The 17,316-nt window shown below is 42.9% G+C and overlaps 1 protein-coding gene across 7 annotated transcripts in view; it reads right to left on the minus strand.

The window, feature by feature from the left end:
* Window positions 1–5,627: 5,627 nt before the first annotated feature.
* LOC134352921 (interferon-inducible GTPase 5-like) overlaps window positions 5,628–17,316 on the minus strand; it is a 28,259-nt gene continuing 16,570 nt past the window's right edge. For 4 of the 7 annotated variants that reach the window (XM_063060549.1, XM_063060546.1, XM_063060547.1 and 1 more), the window contains 2 exons: window positions 12,459–12,593; window positions 5,631–10,020 (listed from right to left, as the gene is read on the minus strand). In XM_063060549.1, the coding sequence (XP_062916619.1) occupies window positions 8,820–10,020; window positions 12,459–12,478 (1,221 nt within the window). In that variant the 5' untranslated portion in view covers window positions 12,479–12,593 and the 3' untranslated portion in view covers window positions 5,631–8,819. Of the gene's footprint in view, window positions 10,021–12,458; window positions 12,594–17,316 lie in introns of those variants that run through there. The other 3 variants (XM_063060545.1, XM_063060543.1, XM_063060550.1) reach the window with 2 other exon arrangements.

The following is a 17,316-nucleotide window of genomic DNA, read 5'->3' on the forward strand; positions in this document are numbered from 1 at the left end:
CACATTTGGAAAGCGGTGAAATGATCGGACAAAGTCAGCATGGATTTGTGAAAGGAAAATCATGTCTGACGAATCTCATAGAATTTTTTGAGGATGTAACTAGTAGAGTGGATAGGGGAGAACCAGTGGATGTGGTATATTTGGATTTTCAAAAGGCTTTTGACAAGGTCCCACATAGGAGATTAGTGTGCAAACTTAAAGCACACGGTATTGGGGGTAAGGTATTGGTGTGGGTGGAGAATTGGTTAGCAGACAGGAAGCAAAGAGTGGGAATAAACGGGACCTTTTCAGAATGGCAGGCGGTGACTAGTGGGGTACCGCAAGGCTCAGTGCTGGGACCCCAGTTGTTTACAATATATATTAATGACTTGGATGAGGGAATTAAATGCAGCATCTCCAAGTTTGCGGATGACACGAAGCTGGGTGGCAGTGTTAGCAGTGAGGAGGATGCTAAGAGGATGCAGGGTGACTTGGATAGGTTGGGTGAGTGGGCAAACTCATGGCAGATGCAATTTAATGTGGATAAATCTGAAGTTATCCACTTTGGTGGCAAAAATAGGAAAACAGATTATTATCTGAATGGTGGCCGATTAGGAAAAGGGGAGGTGCAACGAGACCTGGGTGTCATTATACACCAGTCATTGAAAGTGGGCATGCAGGTACAGCAGGCGGTGAAAAAGGCGAACGGTATGCTGGCATTTATAGCGAGAGGATTCGAGTACAGGAGCAGGGAGGTACTACTGCAGTTGTACAAGGCCTTGGTGAGACCACACCTGGAGTATTGTGTGCAGTTTTGGTCCCCTAATCTGAGGAAAGACATCTTTGCCATAGAGGGAGTACAAAGAAGGTTCACCAGATTGATTCCTGGGATGGCAGGTCTTTCATATGAAGAAAGACTGGATGAACTGGGCTTGTACTCGTTGGAATTTAGAAGATTGAGGGGGGATCTGATTGAAACGTATAAGATCCTAAAGGGATTGGACAGGCTAGATGCAGGAAGATTGTTCCCGATGTTGGGGAGGTCTAGAACGAGGGGTCACAGTTTGAGGATAGAGGGGAAGCCTTTTAGGACCGAGGTTAGGAAAAACTTCTTCACACAGAGAGTGGTGAATCTGTGGAATTCTCTGCCACAGCAAACTGTTGAGGCCAGTTCATTAGCTATGTTTAAAAGGAAGTTAGATATGGCCCTTGTGGCTACAGGGGTCAGGGGGTATGGAGGGAAGGCTGGGTTCTGAGTTGGATGATCAGCCATGATCATAATAAATGGCGGTGCAGGCTCGAAGGGCCGAATGGCCTACTCCTGCACCTATTTTCTATGTTTCTATGTTTCTATGTATTCCTTCGGGCCAGATATATAACTGTTTGGATAGACATGGACTGATCAAGGATAGTTGGCATGGCTTCATGTGTGGGAGATTATGTCTAATCAATCTTATCGAATTTATTGAGGAAGTTACCAGGAGAGACTATTGAGGCAAGGATGTTGTCTCCATGGGCTATAGCAACGTAATTGACAAGGACCAGCATGGGAAATGGGTCAAGAAGGTTCAATCACATTGACTTTGTGCAAGAAGGCGGAGAGTGGTAGTACATGGTTGTCTATTCTGACAGGAGGCTGTGACCTGTGGTGTCCCGCCATATCACTGCAGGGTCCATTGTTGTTCCTGATCTATATCAATGGTCTGGATGGTAATGTGTTTAACTGGATCAGCAAATTTATGGATGACACTAAGACTGGGGGGTGTAATGACAGTGAAGAAGGCTATCATGGCTTGCTGAGAGATTTGGATCAGCTGGGAAAGTTAGCCAAAGAAGTGGCAGATGGAATGCAATGCAGACAAGTGTGAGGTGTGGCACTTCAATAGGACCAACCAGGGTAGGTCTTTCGCTGTGAACTGTAGGGCACTGAGGAATGTAGTATAATAAAGGAATCTGGGAATACAGGTCTATAATTCATTGAAAGTGGTGTCACGGGTAGATAGGGTCATAAAGAAAGCTTTTGGCACATTGATCTTCATAAATCAGTGTATTGAGTACAAGGGATGGGTTCCTATGAAGCTTTGGTCTCCTACCTACAGGAAAGGTGTAAAGAAGTTTGAAAGGGTGCGGAGAAAACATACAAGGATATTTCTAGGTATCGAGGGCTTGAGTAAAAAGGAAAGATTGAACAGGTTAGAACTTCATTCTTTAGAAATAGAAGATTGAGATAAGATTTGATGCAATACAAAATTATGAAGGGTATAGATAGAATGAATGCAAGCAGGCCTTTTCCACTGAGGTTGGGTGCGACGACAACCCAGAGGTCATGGGTTAAGGGTGAAAGGTGAAAAGTTTAAGCAGAACATGAGGGGAAACTTCTTCACTCAGAGGGTCATGAGAGTGTGGAATGAGTTACCTGCACTAGTAGTGCTTGTGAGCTTGATTTCAACTTACAAGAGAAGTTTGGATAGAGACATGGATAGTCGGAGTATGGAAAGCTATAGTCTCGGTGCAGGGTGAAAGGAGTAGGCAGATTAGATGGTTTCAGCATGGATTTGATGAGACAAGTGGTCTGTTTCTGTGCTGTACTTTTCTATGACTCCATGACTCTAAATGGCTGTGAAAGATTACAGTAAGTTTAATGGAATTTGTATTTTAATTTTAATTCAGTAACTTTACTTCAGTACCTTAGTTACTAAGTATATTTTCTTCTGTATAATTTTAATAGTTTTCTGATTTCTAATAGTTTTAGGATGTTGGGCAGCACAATAGCATAATGCTTTGCACCGCCTGTGATCGGAAGGTTGGTGTTCAATTCCCATTACTGTCTATCAGGAGTTTGTGCGTACTCCCCGTGATTGTGTGCTTTTCCTCTGGATGCCCTGGTTTCCTCCCATATGTACAGGTCAGGGTTAGTAAGGTGTGGCCAAGCTACAGTATGTTGGCACCAGAATCATGGTAACAATTGTAGGCTGTCTCCAGAACATCCTCGGACTGTGTTTGAGTATTGATACAAACAATCTATTTCACTGAAAGTTTCAATATTTCAATGCACAGCTAGTCTTTGAACAATCATTTTCTATTTTTTCCAAATGCATTCTCAGGTTTTGAAAGCTGTGACAGCAAGCTAAAAGTTGTTTCAACATTTCCGTGGGCACTGCTTGTTTATCCCTACTGTATGAAAGTGTTACAATGTGGAAATCACTCATCGACCCAGAAACTCACCAAAGAAAATACTGGGACAAACTTGTATGAAAAGCTGCTTCACAGGTGAACATACATATTGTAGATCAGTGACCAACACTGTGAAAACAACCCATTGTAAATCTCAAGGGTTACTGTGATTCACTGGATTGTGGAGTTGTCCTTTTCTTTATTCCTCATGTCATTAAGGATGGCCCGTATCTAATGGAAAAGGGTAATTCTACCAAATATCTGATCACCCATTGTAATGAAAAGATGTTTGTGACTGAGTGGTCTGGGAGATATCAGCTGTGTCCGTTACTCTGCATTCTACAGGTGAGGTGTTTACATCTGGCAGATACCTTTACACATTTATATTCTCATTGAACTGCACTCCCCAGCAGTATGAAGTACAATGTGTATCATTGGCCATTATTTCAACAAGATTATTCATTGTCACATTTGTACTACACCCCTCTCCTTTCCTCACGTTGTGTCATCCAAAACCTGTTTCTCCACAGGCAACACTGACGATCCTTTATCAATGTCAATTGGAAGCAAGAAGTACTGATGGAAACAATATAATTTCTGGACTGCAAGTAATCAGTTGTTTGTCTGATGGTCAGCATGGACATGGGAGGCCAAAGAGCCTGTTTCCACGTCGGATCGCTCTGTGACTCTTGATGTGTTCCTGTTAATGGAAAAGCTGCAATCTATGAACCAGAAGTGAAACATACAAAAAGAATATTAAAATACAATTGGTATTTAGTGCACGGCAACAGTGCTTTTGCTTCTGACTTCCTCCACCCATCTCCTCCTCATTCCTCTCATGCTTTCTGCTCACTGTAGTGTTTCTACTTCCTCCAAATTAGCTAGTGATGTCTGGAATCATTTTTTTGTCTGGTTCTAATTTGTACATTTCTGGTGCTCCCAGCCCTTTCCCTTGCATCACATAATTTCTCTTACAGTAACAGCAGTTCAATTCCTGGTTCAATACAAAATTCAACCGATCAATCAGACGCCTCCGCATGGGCCACATTCTGCTCACCTTCATTGAGGTAGCTTTCCTCACTACACAAATACTCAGAGTTCTTTGCTTCAGTCCTTTCCTATTTTCATCCGTGACCCCTCACCTGCTCTCTAAGACCTCAGTCATTAAGTTCCCTGGCCTTGCTCTCCTCACATTCATGATGGGCGTCCAGTCCCTATACAGTTCTCTCCCTCATCAGGAAGGATTAAAAACTCTCTGCTTCTTTCTGGACAACAGGTCTAAACAGTTCTGCTCCACCACCACCCTCTTCTCTTTGGCAGAACTGGTCTCCTTCAGTTTCTCCCACTTTCTCCAATCCCAAGGTGTACCCATGGGCACCCACAAGGAACACAACTATGCCTGACTTTTCATTGGCCACAAGCCAACGGGAACACTACCACTTGGAATTCCCCTCCAAGTCACTCACCATCCGGCTTGGAATCATATCGTCATTCCTTAATTGTCACGATCAAAATCATGGAATTCCCTCCCTAACAACACTGTGGGTGTACCTACACCTCAGGGACTGCAGCGGTTCAAGAAGGCTGCTCATCATCACCTTCTCAAGGGCAACTACCGATAGCAATAAATACTGGCTTACCTGGCAATACACACATCCGATAAGTGAATTAATTTGAAAAAGCTTACACTGGTAACCCTCTTCAAATCTTTCTATGGTACACTGATGACTGCATTGGAGCTGCTTCCTGTGCCCATGCTGAGCTCATCAACTGTGCCTCCAACTTGCACCCTGCTGTGAAATTTACTTCAATCAAGCTGACACCTCACTCCTCCTTCTCGACCTCGCTGTCTCCATCTCTGGACACAGTCAATCGACTGATATCTTTCATAAATCTAGTGACTCTCCCAGCTATCATGACTATACTGCAGCTTTTCCCAAAGGGTTCCCCTTGTCCTTACCCATCACCCCACAAGCCTCTATATCGAGCATATCATTCTCTGTAACATTCACCAATTCCAATGGGTTCCTACCACTAAGCATAATTTTTTACCCCACTAGACTCCACCCCATCCATCGAGATTGGTCTCTAGGTGACTTCCTTGTCCATTGTCGGCATCATCTGCAGTACCCAGTGCTCACAGTGTGGCCTTTCGTACGTCGGAGAGACTAATTCAGAATGGGGAGCGCTTTATATAGGACCTTCACTCTGTCTATTATTAAATGTGGGATTTACAAGTGACCACCTCTTTCAATTCAATTTTCCATTCCCATTCTGAATTGTCTATCCACAACCTCCTCTAGTGCCATGATGAGGCCACACTTAGTTTTGAGGAACAACGCTGTTCTGATCTGTAACTTGAAAACATAAAAATAATCAAAGGAAAAACACGGGGGAGACTGGAACAAATGTGCACTGTTCATTTTTATGTTTATCGAGGCATGCACTTATGATGTGGTGATGTGATGATATATGATATTCAAGCACTATTACGTATAACCCGTAACTAATTATTAAATAAAAACAAAGAATTCATAATCAAACAACATATTTGCAATATTAATCAAATACACACACACACACACACACACACACACTGTTTACTACAGAATACAACTGCTCTATAGACATCCACATAATAGCTGTGAGTTGTCGGTTGTGGAGTGTGTTGCATTATGACATACAAGGAGGAAATTGGTGAGTTTCTGATTCAAGTTTCAAAGTACATTTATTATCAAAGAATGTATGAATCATGCGATCTTGAGATTTGTTTGCTTACAGGCAACCACAAAGCAAGGGACCTGAAAGAACCCAATGATAGGAAAATCAGATAAAGACCAACACCTGATGCACAGAGAGAGGGAGGAAAAAAACACAAAACATGCAAACATTAGAACTGAGCAACAGCATTCTGAACCAAAGTGAGTCCTTCACTCCAAACCCCAGAGCAGCCCAGAGTAGGTCAGTTCATTATATTAGCAGGTACAGATCACAGCTCCAGGGCAGTCTTCAAAGCCTCAGCACCATGAAGAGGAGCGGACATCACAGGACAGCGAGTGATATTGGCTCTCACCTTCAATCCCGACACCCTGTCTTTCCAGTATATCTGGGCCTTTGTTTAATTGTCCAACCAGTGTATCATACCTCGCACTAGGACCCAGGCAAAGCTGCAGCAGCAAAAGGCTCCGGGCCTAGACCACGCTGCCTAGCGACTCGCTCCATGCCCATATTTCGCTGCCCAGTCTAAAGCCACTCTCGATTTCTCCAAATTGGCTCGATGCCCGGAGCGATCTAACCTCGCAACAAGGCCAGTTGCATGGGTCTCAAAACTCCTCTGCCTCGAATTCTTCTCTCCGAATGGCTCACTACATTGGGGTGAATTCTGCAAAGTACTAGTACAGTTCATCCCTCAAATACAATTTGCTTTGCCTTGCATGCCTCTTCATTGTTGGTGGTGCAAATATACCACAAATTACTTCAGAAAAGGGGTAATTTCTGATGTTTTTAGTTGGATTTCTTGCACTTTAAATGACTAGAGAGCTGCCACATGTTTTCGGTAGCAGATTCAGTGTGTTCTGCTGACATTGATCGCAGTGCAGTCTTCAGACTCTGGACAAACCTCTCCACTAAACCATTTGTAGCTGGGTGGTGCCAGATCAGATGTGCTTTGCCCTAATTAAGGGGAGTGTCCTCTTTTCCAAATTGTTTTTAGGTGGTTCCTTTTCCAAGTGTAAACTGGGCAATCCATCAGCATTTCCATAATTTGTCATCGATTTGATTTCAATCTTGGAATTGTGTCCTCCAAGAATCAGAGCCCATCTTTGCATTTGTGCTGCTGAAGTTAGTGGAATACCCTTCTGTGGATTGAAAATGGATACCAGTGGTTGATAATCAGTAACGATGGTAAACTCTCTCCCATACAGGTCGTGGTTGTACAATTTTACACCCCAAATCAGACTCAAGGCCTCTCTGTCAATCTGTGCATTATTTTCTCTGCTGTGGTCAGGGAACGTGACACAAAAGCTACAGAGCGTTCACTTCCATCACTCATAACATTCCATTTGACTGTACCTGTACTCTAAGGCGAGGCATCACAGGCAAGCTTCACTAGATCAGGTGAATCATAATGTGTGAGTACAGTGTCTGATGTCACCATCAGTCTCTGTGAAGTTCACAGCTGAAATGCTTCCCTCCAGAAAGGTTTGCAAAGATATCCTCTATCCTGGGCAGGGCGTATTGATCTACTTTCTGGTCTAAGTAGGTGGTGACCTTAACATTACCACATATCCTATCAGTCCCATTCTTCTTGGCAACTGGAACCACAGCTGTTGCCCGTGAGCTCAACCTTGAGAATACTTATCCAGCTTCCAGCCAATCTAGCTCACCTGATTTTTTTTATCATGGATGGTATATGGAGCTGGATGGGCTTTGTTGTGTGGCATAACGCTTTTTTATTGTTGATATGTCTGAGTTTTCCAATGCCACCCTTGAACACATCATCCAGAATCTTTCTTAATTCATTTCCATTTGGCTCTATGGTAGAGGATGTGGCATGCAAATGGTGGATATTTTTTCAATCAAGTTGCAGTTAGCTCAGCCACTCATCCTCACAATGCTGGCCCCGCTGTTTTCACCACATACAAACTCAATGTGCCTTGTTGCTTATTGTCACTCCCACTGGAGTGATCTTTCTCCAGTATAAGTTCTCAGTTGAATGTTTGCAGGCTTCAGTTCAGAATCTCTGCGATGTCATTCAATCTGATTTTGTGAAATGACTGAAACAGCTGAGCCATTGTCCAATTGCATTTTAATTAATTTGCTGTTTAATTCTAGTGTAAGTCTTATTGCTGTCTCTTCTTAGTTTTCACATTGTAAGGCTACTCAGTCCTGTGTCACTCTCATTATTGTCAGTCAGATTTTTCATGAACAACATGCAGACTAGTGCTCTTTGTGAAACTGCAACTTCTTTTTATCATTTTGTCTTCTCTGCAGGACATGCTTTGTGACTTACTTTGTTGCATTTTAAGCAAGTTTCACCTTTAAGCATGCAATGGTCTGGTGTATGTGAGCCATTGCCACAATGGTAACACAATTTGATTGGTCAGATATTGCAATTTTGTTGACACTCACTTTCATTCCTAAGCGCAACTCAATTTTGTCTCTGTCTGCTTCTCCCTTTGAACTCGTGATTTCAACAGCTCTTTTAAATGTGAGTTGTGCTTCTGTTTGGAGCCCATTTTTTAATGATTTCTTGCAATGCCTTTCCATTGCCTTTTATATGACATCACAATCAGATCTTTACAGATATTGAAGGGAAAACACAGCCACTAGTTTGGACACAGTAATACTGCAAACACTGTGACCTTATAATGTCCAATCAGTCTGACACTGGGCTATTGATTGACAGGTGAGCATCCTTCAGATACCTGGAGATAACTTCTCGGCTCCTCTTCAAATTAGGATCACATGTCATTTATGTCCACCTGTTTCATGTCTTTAACGGAGTCACACTCCCTCAGTCAGGCACAAGTGTTCCTCAGAAATGGATAAGCAAAATTTCAGGAAGGAAAACAACAAAGAGGGAAGTTTTCAAGTAGAATTACAGCAGGGTTTAGTGACAGGCCTCTTAAATATTAGTTCATTGCATTGATGTTGGTGCTGACCAGTTAATCAATACCATATGCAACCTTCACCACCCTCACTGCACTGTCTGTAAGGTCCTTCAGTGCATCGGTCAGTATTGCGTAGGTCATGAGAAATGATGATCCTGCTCCAAAAATGGAACCAATGACAGGGATGGAGTAAAGACCAACTTCAAAAGCTGAAACAACAGTAACTGCAGCTCCCCAACCTAATCTTGTAATTGTATGTCTATCTATCTTCTCCAACAGGGCAGCTTTAACTACGGCCTTAAGCTCTTCCACAGATTTATCTGTGATGTTGGCCAGTCTTTGAAGAGAAGCTTCATCCAGACACAGACATTTACGGAAATGGATTATTGCCCCAATCAGTATGCTTACATCACAGGCAAGGGAGAGACCAGGAATGGGGACTGCTCCCACAGCTCCAGAAAGCGTTGCCAACATCCAGATATGTTTCTGCAGCATCCTGCCTTTCTGCTGAACAATCTCCACACTTCGGTTTGGATAGGCCAGGACAAAGATTCTTTTCTTTATATTCGGCAGATCATCTTCAAGTGTTTTATTTAAACGATTGAAATCATATTGATCCTGTATAAAACTGGATATCAGGAACACAGACGGGGTCAGAATCCCCACTTCTCTCAAATTATTGACACACTCACTCCAAATATCCTCCAGCACTTCCTCCTCATTAATTTTCTTCCCTTCCATTCTCATTGAATAAAATACAGCATCAATCTTAGTGCGGACAAAATAGAATTTTTTCCCGAGCCTTTTAATCTCTTCAGCAAGTTTTCCCTCATTTTCTTTGAAACGATCAGCTGATATTATGATGAAGAAATCATATATTTCAAATTTCATTTTCTTGAAATATTCACCAGCTGGAAAGTTTACGGATCCGATCCCTGGCAGGTCCCAGTAGCGGACATTGGACTGACTGGGATGAGGGTACCCAGTTGCCTCCTTTGTTGTTTCTTTGTATCCAGATTTAGCTGCTCTCGGATCAGTGTTCTGAAGTCCTATCATGGCATTGATGAAGGTGGATTTTCCTGTACCTGTTTCTCCTGTCACTGCGATGTTAAGCTCTGTCTTATCCAGTTCCACTAGCTTCTTCTCTATCAGAGTTTTAACTTTCTCTACACCGCCTGTTTCAAAGTCAGACTTCAGTTTGTTGAGCTCTTCCTTTGTGAAGAACATGGCACTCTCAGACTCATCCACCTGTTGACTGAAAGGAAACATGTTCCATTAGAATTTCTAACAATTAAAAACTTACATTTCTTGTCATCCATTTTATTTGGGACAACTTGCAGTGACCAATTAACCTAAAAATTAGCAGGTGTTTAGGATGTCTAATGCCCTGGTAAGGGTTTCACTGCTAATGTTGTAGGGTATTTCATGTAATGGTCTTTCGGTAGAAGAAGTGTTTGGGTTATTGTTAGGGATAATGGGTGTTTAGGAATGTGGGTCATCCAATCAGCAGAGAATGCTGGGAGAGCGGGATTTTTTTTGTGCCCGATATTAATGTGAGCCTTTGTCTTTGTTTGGCATGAGATGAAGAGAGAAGATGCTGGAGAGAACTAGTCATAGGATTCGATTTGTTGGGGACCGCAAATCAATGGAGCAAGGTATGGGAGTCGACTGAGTATCGGTGAGTATGAGTTTTGGAAGATTTGAGCTCCAACCTGTGCACATTTGATTGTTTAATTATAATGGGCCCTATTTTTCTTCCTTTTCTTTATTAACACTCCAATTAAGTTAATATTCATAAATTTACTTCCTTTAATTAAATGCAATTTGCTGTCTGTTATTTCCTGGTAACAAGCTGTAACAGGGCAGCAAATCACACAGCATTCACACAGATCGGGGCGTGGGTTGGAGAGATATCCCAATCTCACGGATTTGACGGGATCATAATGTGTATACCCTAGACGTACACGTCTGAAGAAAGTGGGCGTCTCGGCACTGAGTTGGGAGACTGCCACTGATGGCAAACGAGCCATTTCCTCAGATACCCGGGAAGAAAGGGGGCCCCAGGCATACCTTTAGGTCACAAAGAATGCTTGTAAATTTCATGTGGATAACATCATAGGTCAGGCTGCAACCTGGCTCTCTAGAACTCTGAGTGTTGGAAATCTATCCATACAACCTCATGATATCAATGCAGAAGTCCTTCTGTGATAACAGCCAGTTCAACCAATATCAATTCCATCATAAATGACCTCCCTTTCTCTACAAGGTCAAATGTCAGAGGTTTGCTGATAATTACACAAGATTCAATTCATTTCACAATGAAAACTAAACAAATTTATGCCTGCTGTAACAAAGTGAACCGGGGGGTGTCAGTGACACTGTACTGCAAGTGGTGCAGCGGACTGACACCACCAGTGACCTGGCTTCACTCCTGGTCTCTGGTGCTGTCTGTGTGGAGTCTGCATGTTCTCCTGTGACCGAGTCAATTTCCCACGGGTGATCCTGCCACACTGTGTTAGTTGTTAGGTTAATGTGCCCTTGTAAATTGTTCGTCATGCTGGTGGGGGTGGGAAAGTTGGAAACTTGATGTGTACGTGAGAGAGAATTTGTTAGATGGAAATAAGCAGGTGCCTGAGAAAGGTGGGAATGCTCAAGTGGGGGGGGGGGTGGAGGATGATAACAGATATGAGTCTGGGTGTCATAAAGAAAAATAAAATGTACAAGTAATTAGAAAAGATGAATAAGCTGAAAAACATTAATCTTTGGGATAAACAAAGACTAGTTATATGTTTGTGACAAATGTACCAGGCGGTGACCATCTCCAAACAAGGAGAGTCTAACCACCTACTCTTGACACCAATACCACACAGACTTGTCACTGTGTGCCACATATACATCTCCTACACTGTTTCTTCTTGGCTACTCTGACAGCAACTCACAACCCCCTGATCTCCACTAATAAAACAGGGCACTACTGATCAGGGACAATATCACAGCTGCTCTCAGAGGGAGTGGATAATGGGTGGCTTATCCACTGGGCTCATAAGAGTAAATCTCAAGGTGCAATTACTATAATTGGATTATATTACACAGCATCCAGTAGTAGCCAGACATTGAGGAACAAATATGCAGGCTATTAACAAAAATTGCAAAAACAGGGTTGTTTTATTGCATAACAATTTCACCAACATAGACTGTAGCCTTCTTAGTGCAAGAAAGTTAGGTAGGGCAGAATTTTTAGGTGCATCAAAGACAGTTTCTGAAAACAATATATGGATAGTCCAACTAGAACAGGATCCATACTAGACTTGATATTGGGAAAAGTGACTGGTCAGCTGACTGACCATTCAGTTGGGGGGAAGTAAGAGGAAACAGTGATTACAATACCTTAAATTCTGATAGCCATGAGTCAGTATAGATATTACAAGAAAAAATTAAATAGGGGGAGGGAAATTCTCAGTTTTAAGCAGCTTCCCCTCCTTCATACACTGATATCATGGTCGCTGGGTCCACACTTCGGAATTCTAGATCCAACCCCAAAAAGGGATCAGATTTATCAGGATGGCAGCTGATCAATAAAGCAGATCCCATGCACCAATGAGAATGCTGAGCACTCAGTGTGCAGTGCCCTGGCAGGAGTTGCTGAGGTAGGGTTCATTGAAGAGACACACAGTGTGGTGTGTTCTGACCTACCTGGAGCTTGCTCCTTCCATTTCTGATGGCTGTTTCTCACAGTCTGGCCTGTGTGACAATCCGGTAATCCCAGCACCAAATGTGCAGAGTGGTTGGGCGCTTAGATCTCCTCTTTGTCTTCATGTAGGTTATCTCCTTGAAGGAAGTAAAAAGAGTGACTGACAGTTCTTTGTCTATCAAGACTATTTAAGGATGCTCAGCAAATCACCTTTAATCACTGGTAAATAATGCAAGAAACCAGTTCATAGAATAGTACAGCATAGAAACAGGGTCCTTGGCTCATATTGTTCCTGCTGACCATGATGACAAAATAAACTCATCCCACCTACCTGCACAAGATACATATCTCTGCATTCCCTGCATGTTCACATGTCTGTCTAAATGTCTCTTAAATGCTCCTGTTGTGTCTGCTTCCACCAGCATCTGTGGCAGAAAGCTCCAGGTAATACCAGTCTCTGAGTAAAACACTACCTTTAAACATGCCCTCTCACCTCATCTATGCCTTCTAGTGTTTGATATTTCTACCTGGGAAAATAACTCCTTCAATGCTTCTCATAATTGTACACACTTCCAACACATTTCCTACGTTCCTCCAACCTCCACCGCCATCCCTAGCCTTCAAGAGAAAACAACCCCGGTTTGTACAAACTTTCCTCTCAGCACGTTGCCTCTAATCTAGGCAATTCCCTGGTAAACCTCTTCTGCACCGTCTCCAAAGCCTCCATATCCTTCATATAATAGGCAACCAAACATCAAGTTGGATAAGTCACCAGGACTGGATGGGATGCAACCCAGGCTACTGTGGGAAGCGAGGGATGAGATTGCTGAGCCTCTGCCAATAAACTTTGCATCATCAATTGGGACGGGAGAGGTTCTGGAGGATTGGAGGGTTATGGATGTTGTTCCCTTATTCAAGAAAAGGAGTAGGGATAGCCCAGGAAATTATAAACCAGTGAGTCTTACTTCAGTGGTTGGTAAATTGAGGGAGAAGATTCTGAGAGGCAGGATTTATGAACATTTGGAGAGGCATAATATTATTAGGAATAGTCAGCATGGCTTTGTCAAAGGCAGGTCGTATCTTATGAGCCAGATTGAATTTTTTGAGGATGTGACTAAACACATTGATTAAGGTAGAGCCGTAGATGTAGTGTATATGGATTTTAGCAAGGCATTTGATAAGGTACCCCATGCAAGGCTTATTGAGAAAGTAAGGAGGCATGGGATCCAAGGGAATATTGCTTTGTGGATCCAGAACTGGCTTGCCCACAGAAGGCAAAGAGTGGTTGTAGACGGGTCATATTCTGCATGTCAGCTGGTGACCAGTGGTGTGCCTCAGGGATCTGTTCTGGGACCCCTACTCTTTCTGAAATTTTTTAAATGACATGGATGAGGAAATGGAGGGATGGGTTTGAAAGTTTGCTGATGACACAAAGGTTGGGGGTGTTGTGGATAGTGTGGAGGGCTGTCAGAGGTTACAGCGGGACATTGATAGGATGCAAAACTGGGCTGAAAAGTGGCAGATGGATTTCAATCCAGATCAGTGTGAGGTGGTTCATTTTGGTAGGTCAAGTATGATGGCAGAATATAGCATTAATGGTAAGACTCTTGGCAGTGTGGAGGATCAGAGGGATCTTGGGGACTGAGTCCATAGGACACTCAAAGCTGCTACACAGTTTGACTCTGTGGTTAAGAAGGCATACAGAAGGCAAAGAGTGGCCTTCATCAATCGTGGGATTGAGTTTAAGAGCCGAGAGGTAATGATGCAGCTATAAAGGAGCCTGGTCAGACCCCACTTGGAGTACTGTGCTCAATTCTAGTCGCCTCACTACAGGAAGGATGTGGAAACCATAGAAAGGGTGCAGAGGAGATTTACAAGGATGTAGCCTGGATTGGGGAGCATGCCTTATGAGAATTGGTTGAGTGAACTTGGCCTTTTCTCCTTGGAGCGACGGAGGATGAGCTGATAGAGGTGTAGAAGATAGTGAAAGGGATTGATCGTGTGGATAGCCAGAGGCTTTTCCCCAGGGCTGATGGCTAGCAAGAGAGGGTATAGTTTCAAGGTGCTTGGAAGTAGGTTCAGAGGAGGTGTCAGGGGTAAGCTTTTTTACGCAGAGAGTGGTGAGTGCATGGAATGGGTTGCCGGAGGCGGAAACAATAGGGTCTTTTAAGAGACCCTGGATGGGTACGTGGAGCTTAGGAAAATAGAGGGTTTTCCTAAGCTCTCTTCGGCACAGCTTTGTGGGCCGAAGGGCCTGTATTGTGCAGTAGGTTTTCTGTTTCTAAATATGAATGAAATCCTCCAGATGCAGCTTATCTACAGCAAGCTGGAACAAATCCATGTTTGCCCAATTTTATCTTATTGCTGAAGAGAAAATACACAATGGTTTTGTCTGTCCTTATTTTAGGTAACCTGACAGAGGAGAATATGAGATGAGTTAGTTGTGTTTCCTCCTCAAAGTTTCAGGAAAGGATGTGGTGGAATGAAAGGATGTGGTGGAACACTGGATGCTCCGAGCTGAAGGTGAATGGAAATAAGAAAGAACATTGTCCGTAGTGCACTCTACAATATGGAATCTGCAAATCAACCAACATCTCCAAAATGCCACACAGTTGTCTGTGATAATCACTTTGAATACATGGAGTTTTCTACTCCAGCTCCAAGATTCACAGGAACCTGTTGCATCTGTGGGGTTGCAAATACTATCACATCAGGTCAACCTGCATAGAATGAACACTGAGCAGAACTGTAATAAAATATACTTTTTCATTTTCTGTTTTTACATTCTGTGCTGTTGTTCAATCTTTGTTGCCACTTGCATGGGGGCTCAGAGGGTGTTTGATAGTTGATGCTTTTACTTTGAACCGGTTGGCTACATAATTCTTTGTTTCGTGACCATGAATGGAGAAGATGAATTTCAGGATTGTGTAATACATATACACTTCGATAATAAATGTACTTTGAACTTGGAGAATACAGTGTGATTAAAATATAAACATATTCCCACTACCGAGAGATACTAAGCTCAGCATATGTGAGATAATGTTCTCCCAATCTTCCACAGCTTCCCTGATTTGGAAATCTTCCTCTGACTGTAAAGTTATTTTTCACACTGGGAAGAGTGAGAAAGAAGGCTGATGAAACTGACATCTGCTGTGGGAAACGTGGACATGTCAGAGTGGGACTGAGAATTTGGACACCATGTAGTGATGACCAGAGCATTTTCTCAAGTGACAATAATAAACAGGGATTCTGTAACTGGATGAGGAATGAAGAGGCATGGACTGATGATTCAGAAGAAAATGAGTTCAGGTCACATCACAGCAGCAGGGGGATATAACTTAATGGATTGAAGTATGGTGAAAACAGCCAGCTTGCATAATAGACATGATTCAAGCACCAGATTACCATCAACACTGAGCTTGTTCACCCTTTGTCCTTCAATGAAACATGTAGTGATTGAAAGTCTTTGGATATCAGGAATTACCCAATGCTTTTCAGCTGCTCTTTTAGCCAAAGTACGAATATATTCATAGAATCACTGGTACCACCAAGAGGAGAGTTCACAATGGCAATGACACTGTGTGAAAAAGACTGATGTTTGGGCCTTCCCTAGATGGTGATAGTCATTCCCTGCCATTTCAGTTGAACTGATGTTACTGGACACTTCTTTCCTTTGAATAAACATTGCTTTGGCCTTGCTGCAGGTTGTCGATGAGAGCAACACTTGCTGAGAATGTTTGAAACAAAATGAACACTGTACAATCATCAGCAAACATCTCACTTCAGACTTTGGAGTGAAAGGAAGGTCATTAGCGAAGCAGTCGAAAATTACTCCATGCTAGATGAGAGCCTGATGAGAGTAGAGAAGAATCTAAACGAGACAGAAATCTTAAATGTAATCACAGACTGAACCAAAGTTGATCTGATGATTGAACATCGAACCTAAGTTCGGGTGCTCTTTAAATATCCAAATCTTGGAGACAAAACGTGCCCACCAATTGTGGAGTGGTCCAGAATATTTAAGGTGACCGTGCCAGTTATCCATCATAGAAACATAGAAACATAGAAAATAGGTGCAGGAGTAGGCCATTCGGCCCTTCGAGCCTGCACCACCATTCAGTATGATCATGGCTGATCATCCAACTCAGAACCCTGTACCAGCCTTCCCTCCATACCCACTGATCCCTTTAACCACAAGGGCCATATCTAGCTCCCTCTTAAATATAGCCAATGAACTGGCCTCAACTGTTTCCTGTGGCAGAGAATTCCACAGATTCACCATTCTCTGTGTGAAGAAGTTTTTCCTCATCTCGGTCCTAAAAGGCTTCCCCTTTATCCTTAAACTGTGACCCCTCGTTCTAGACTTCCCCAACATCGGGAACAATCTTTCTGCATCTAGCCTGTCCAATCCCTTCAGAATTTTATACGTTTCAATCAGATCCCCCCTCAATCTTCTAAATTCCAGCGAGTATAAGCCTAGTCGATCCAGTCTTTCATCATATCAAAGTCCTACCATCCCAGGAATCAATCTGGTGAACCTTCTTTGTACTCCCTCTATGGCAAGAATGTCTTTCGTCAGATTAGGAGACCAAAACTGCACACAATACTCCAGGTGTGGTCTCACCAAGGCCTTGTACAACTGCAGTAGTACCTCCCTGCTCCTGTACTCGAATCCTCTTGCTATGAATGCCAGCATACCACTTGCCTTTTTCACCGCCTGCTGTACCTGCATGACCACTTTCAATGACTGGTGTATAATGACACCCAGGTCTCGATGCACCTCCGCTTTTCCTAATCGGCCACCATTCAGATAATAATCTGTTTTCTTGTTTTTGCCACCAAAGTGAATAACCTCAT

This window comes from Mobula hypostoma, chromosome 10 (assembly GCF_963921235.1).
Source record: "Mobula hypostoma chromosome 10, sMobHyp1.1, whole genome shotgun sequence".
Taxonomy (NCBI): domain Eukaryota; kingdom Metazoa; phylum Chordata; class Chondrichthyes; order Myliobatiformes; family Myliobatidae; genus Mobula; species Mobula hypostoma.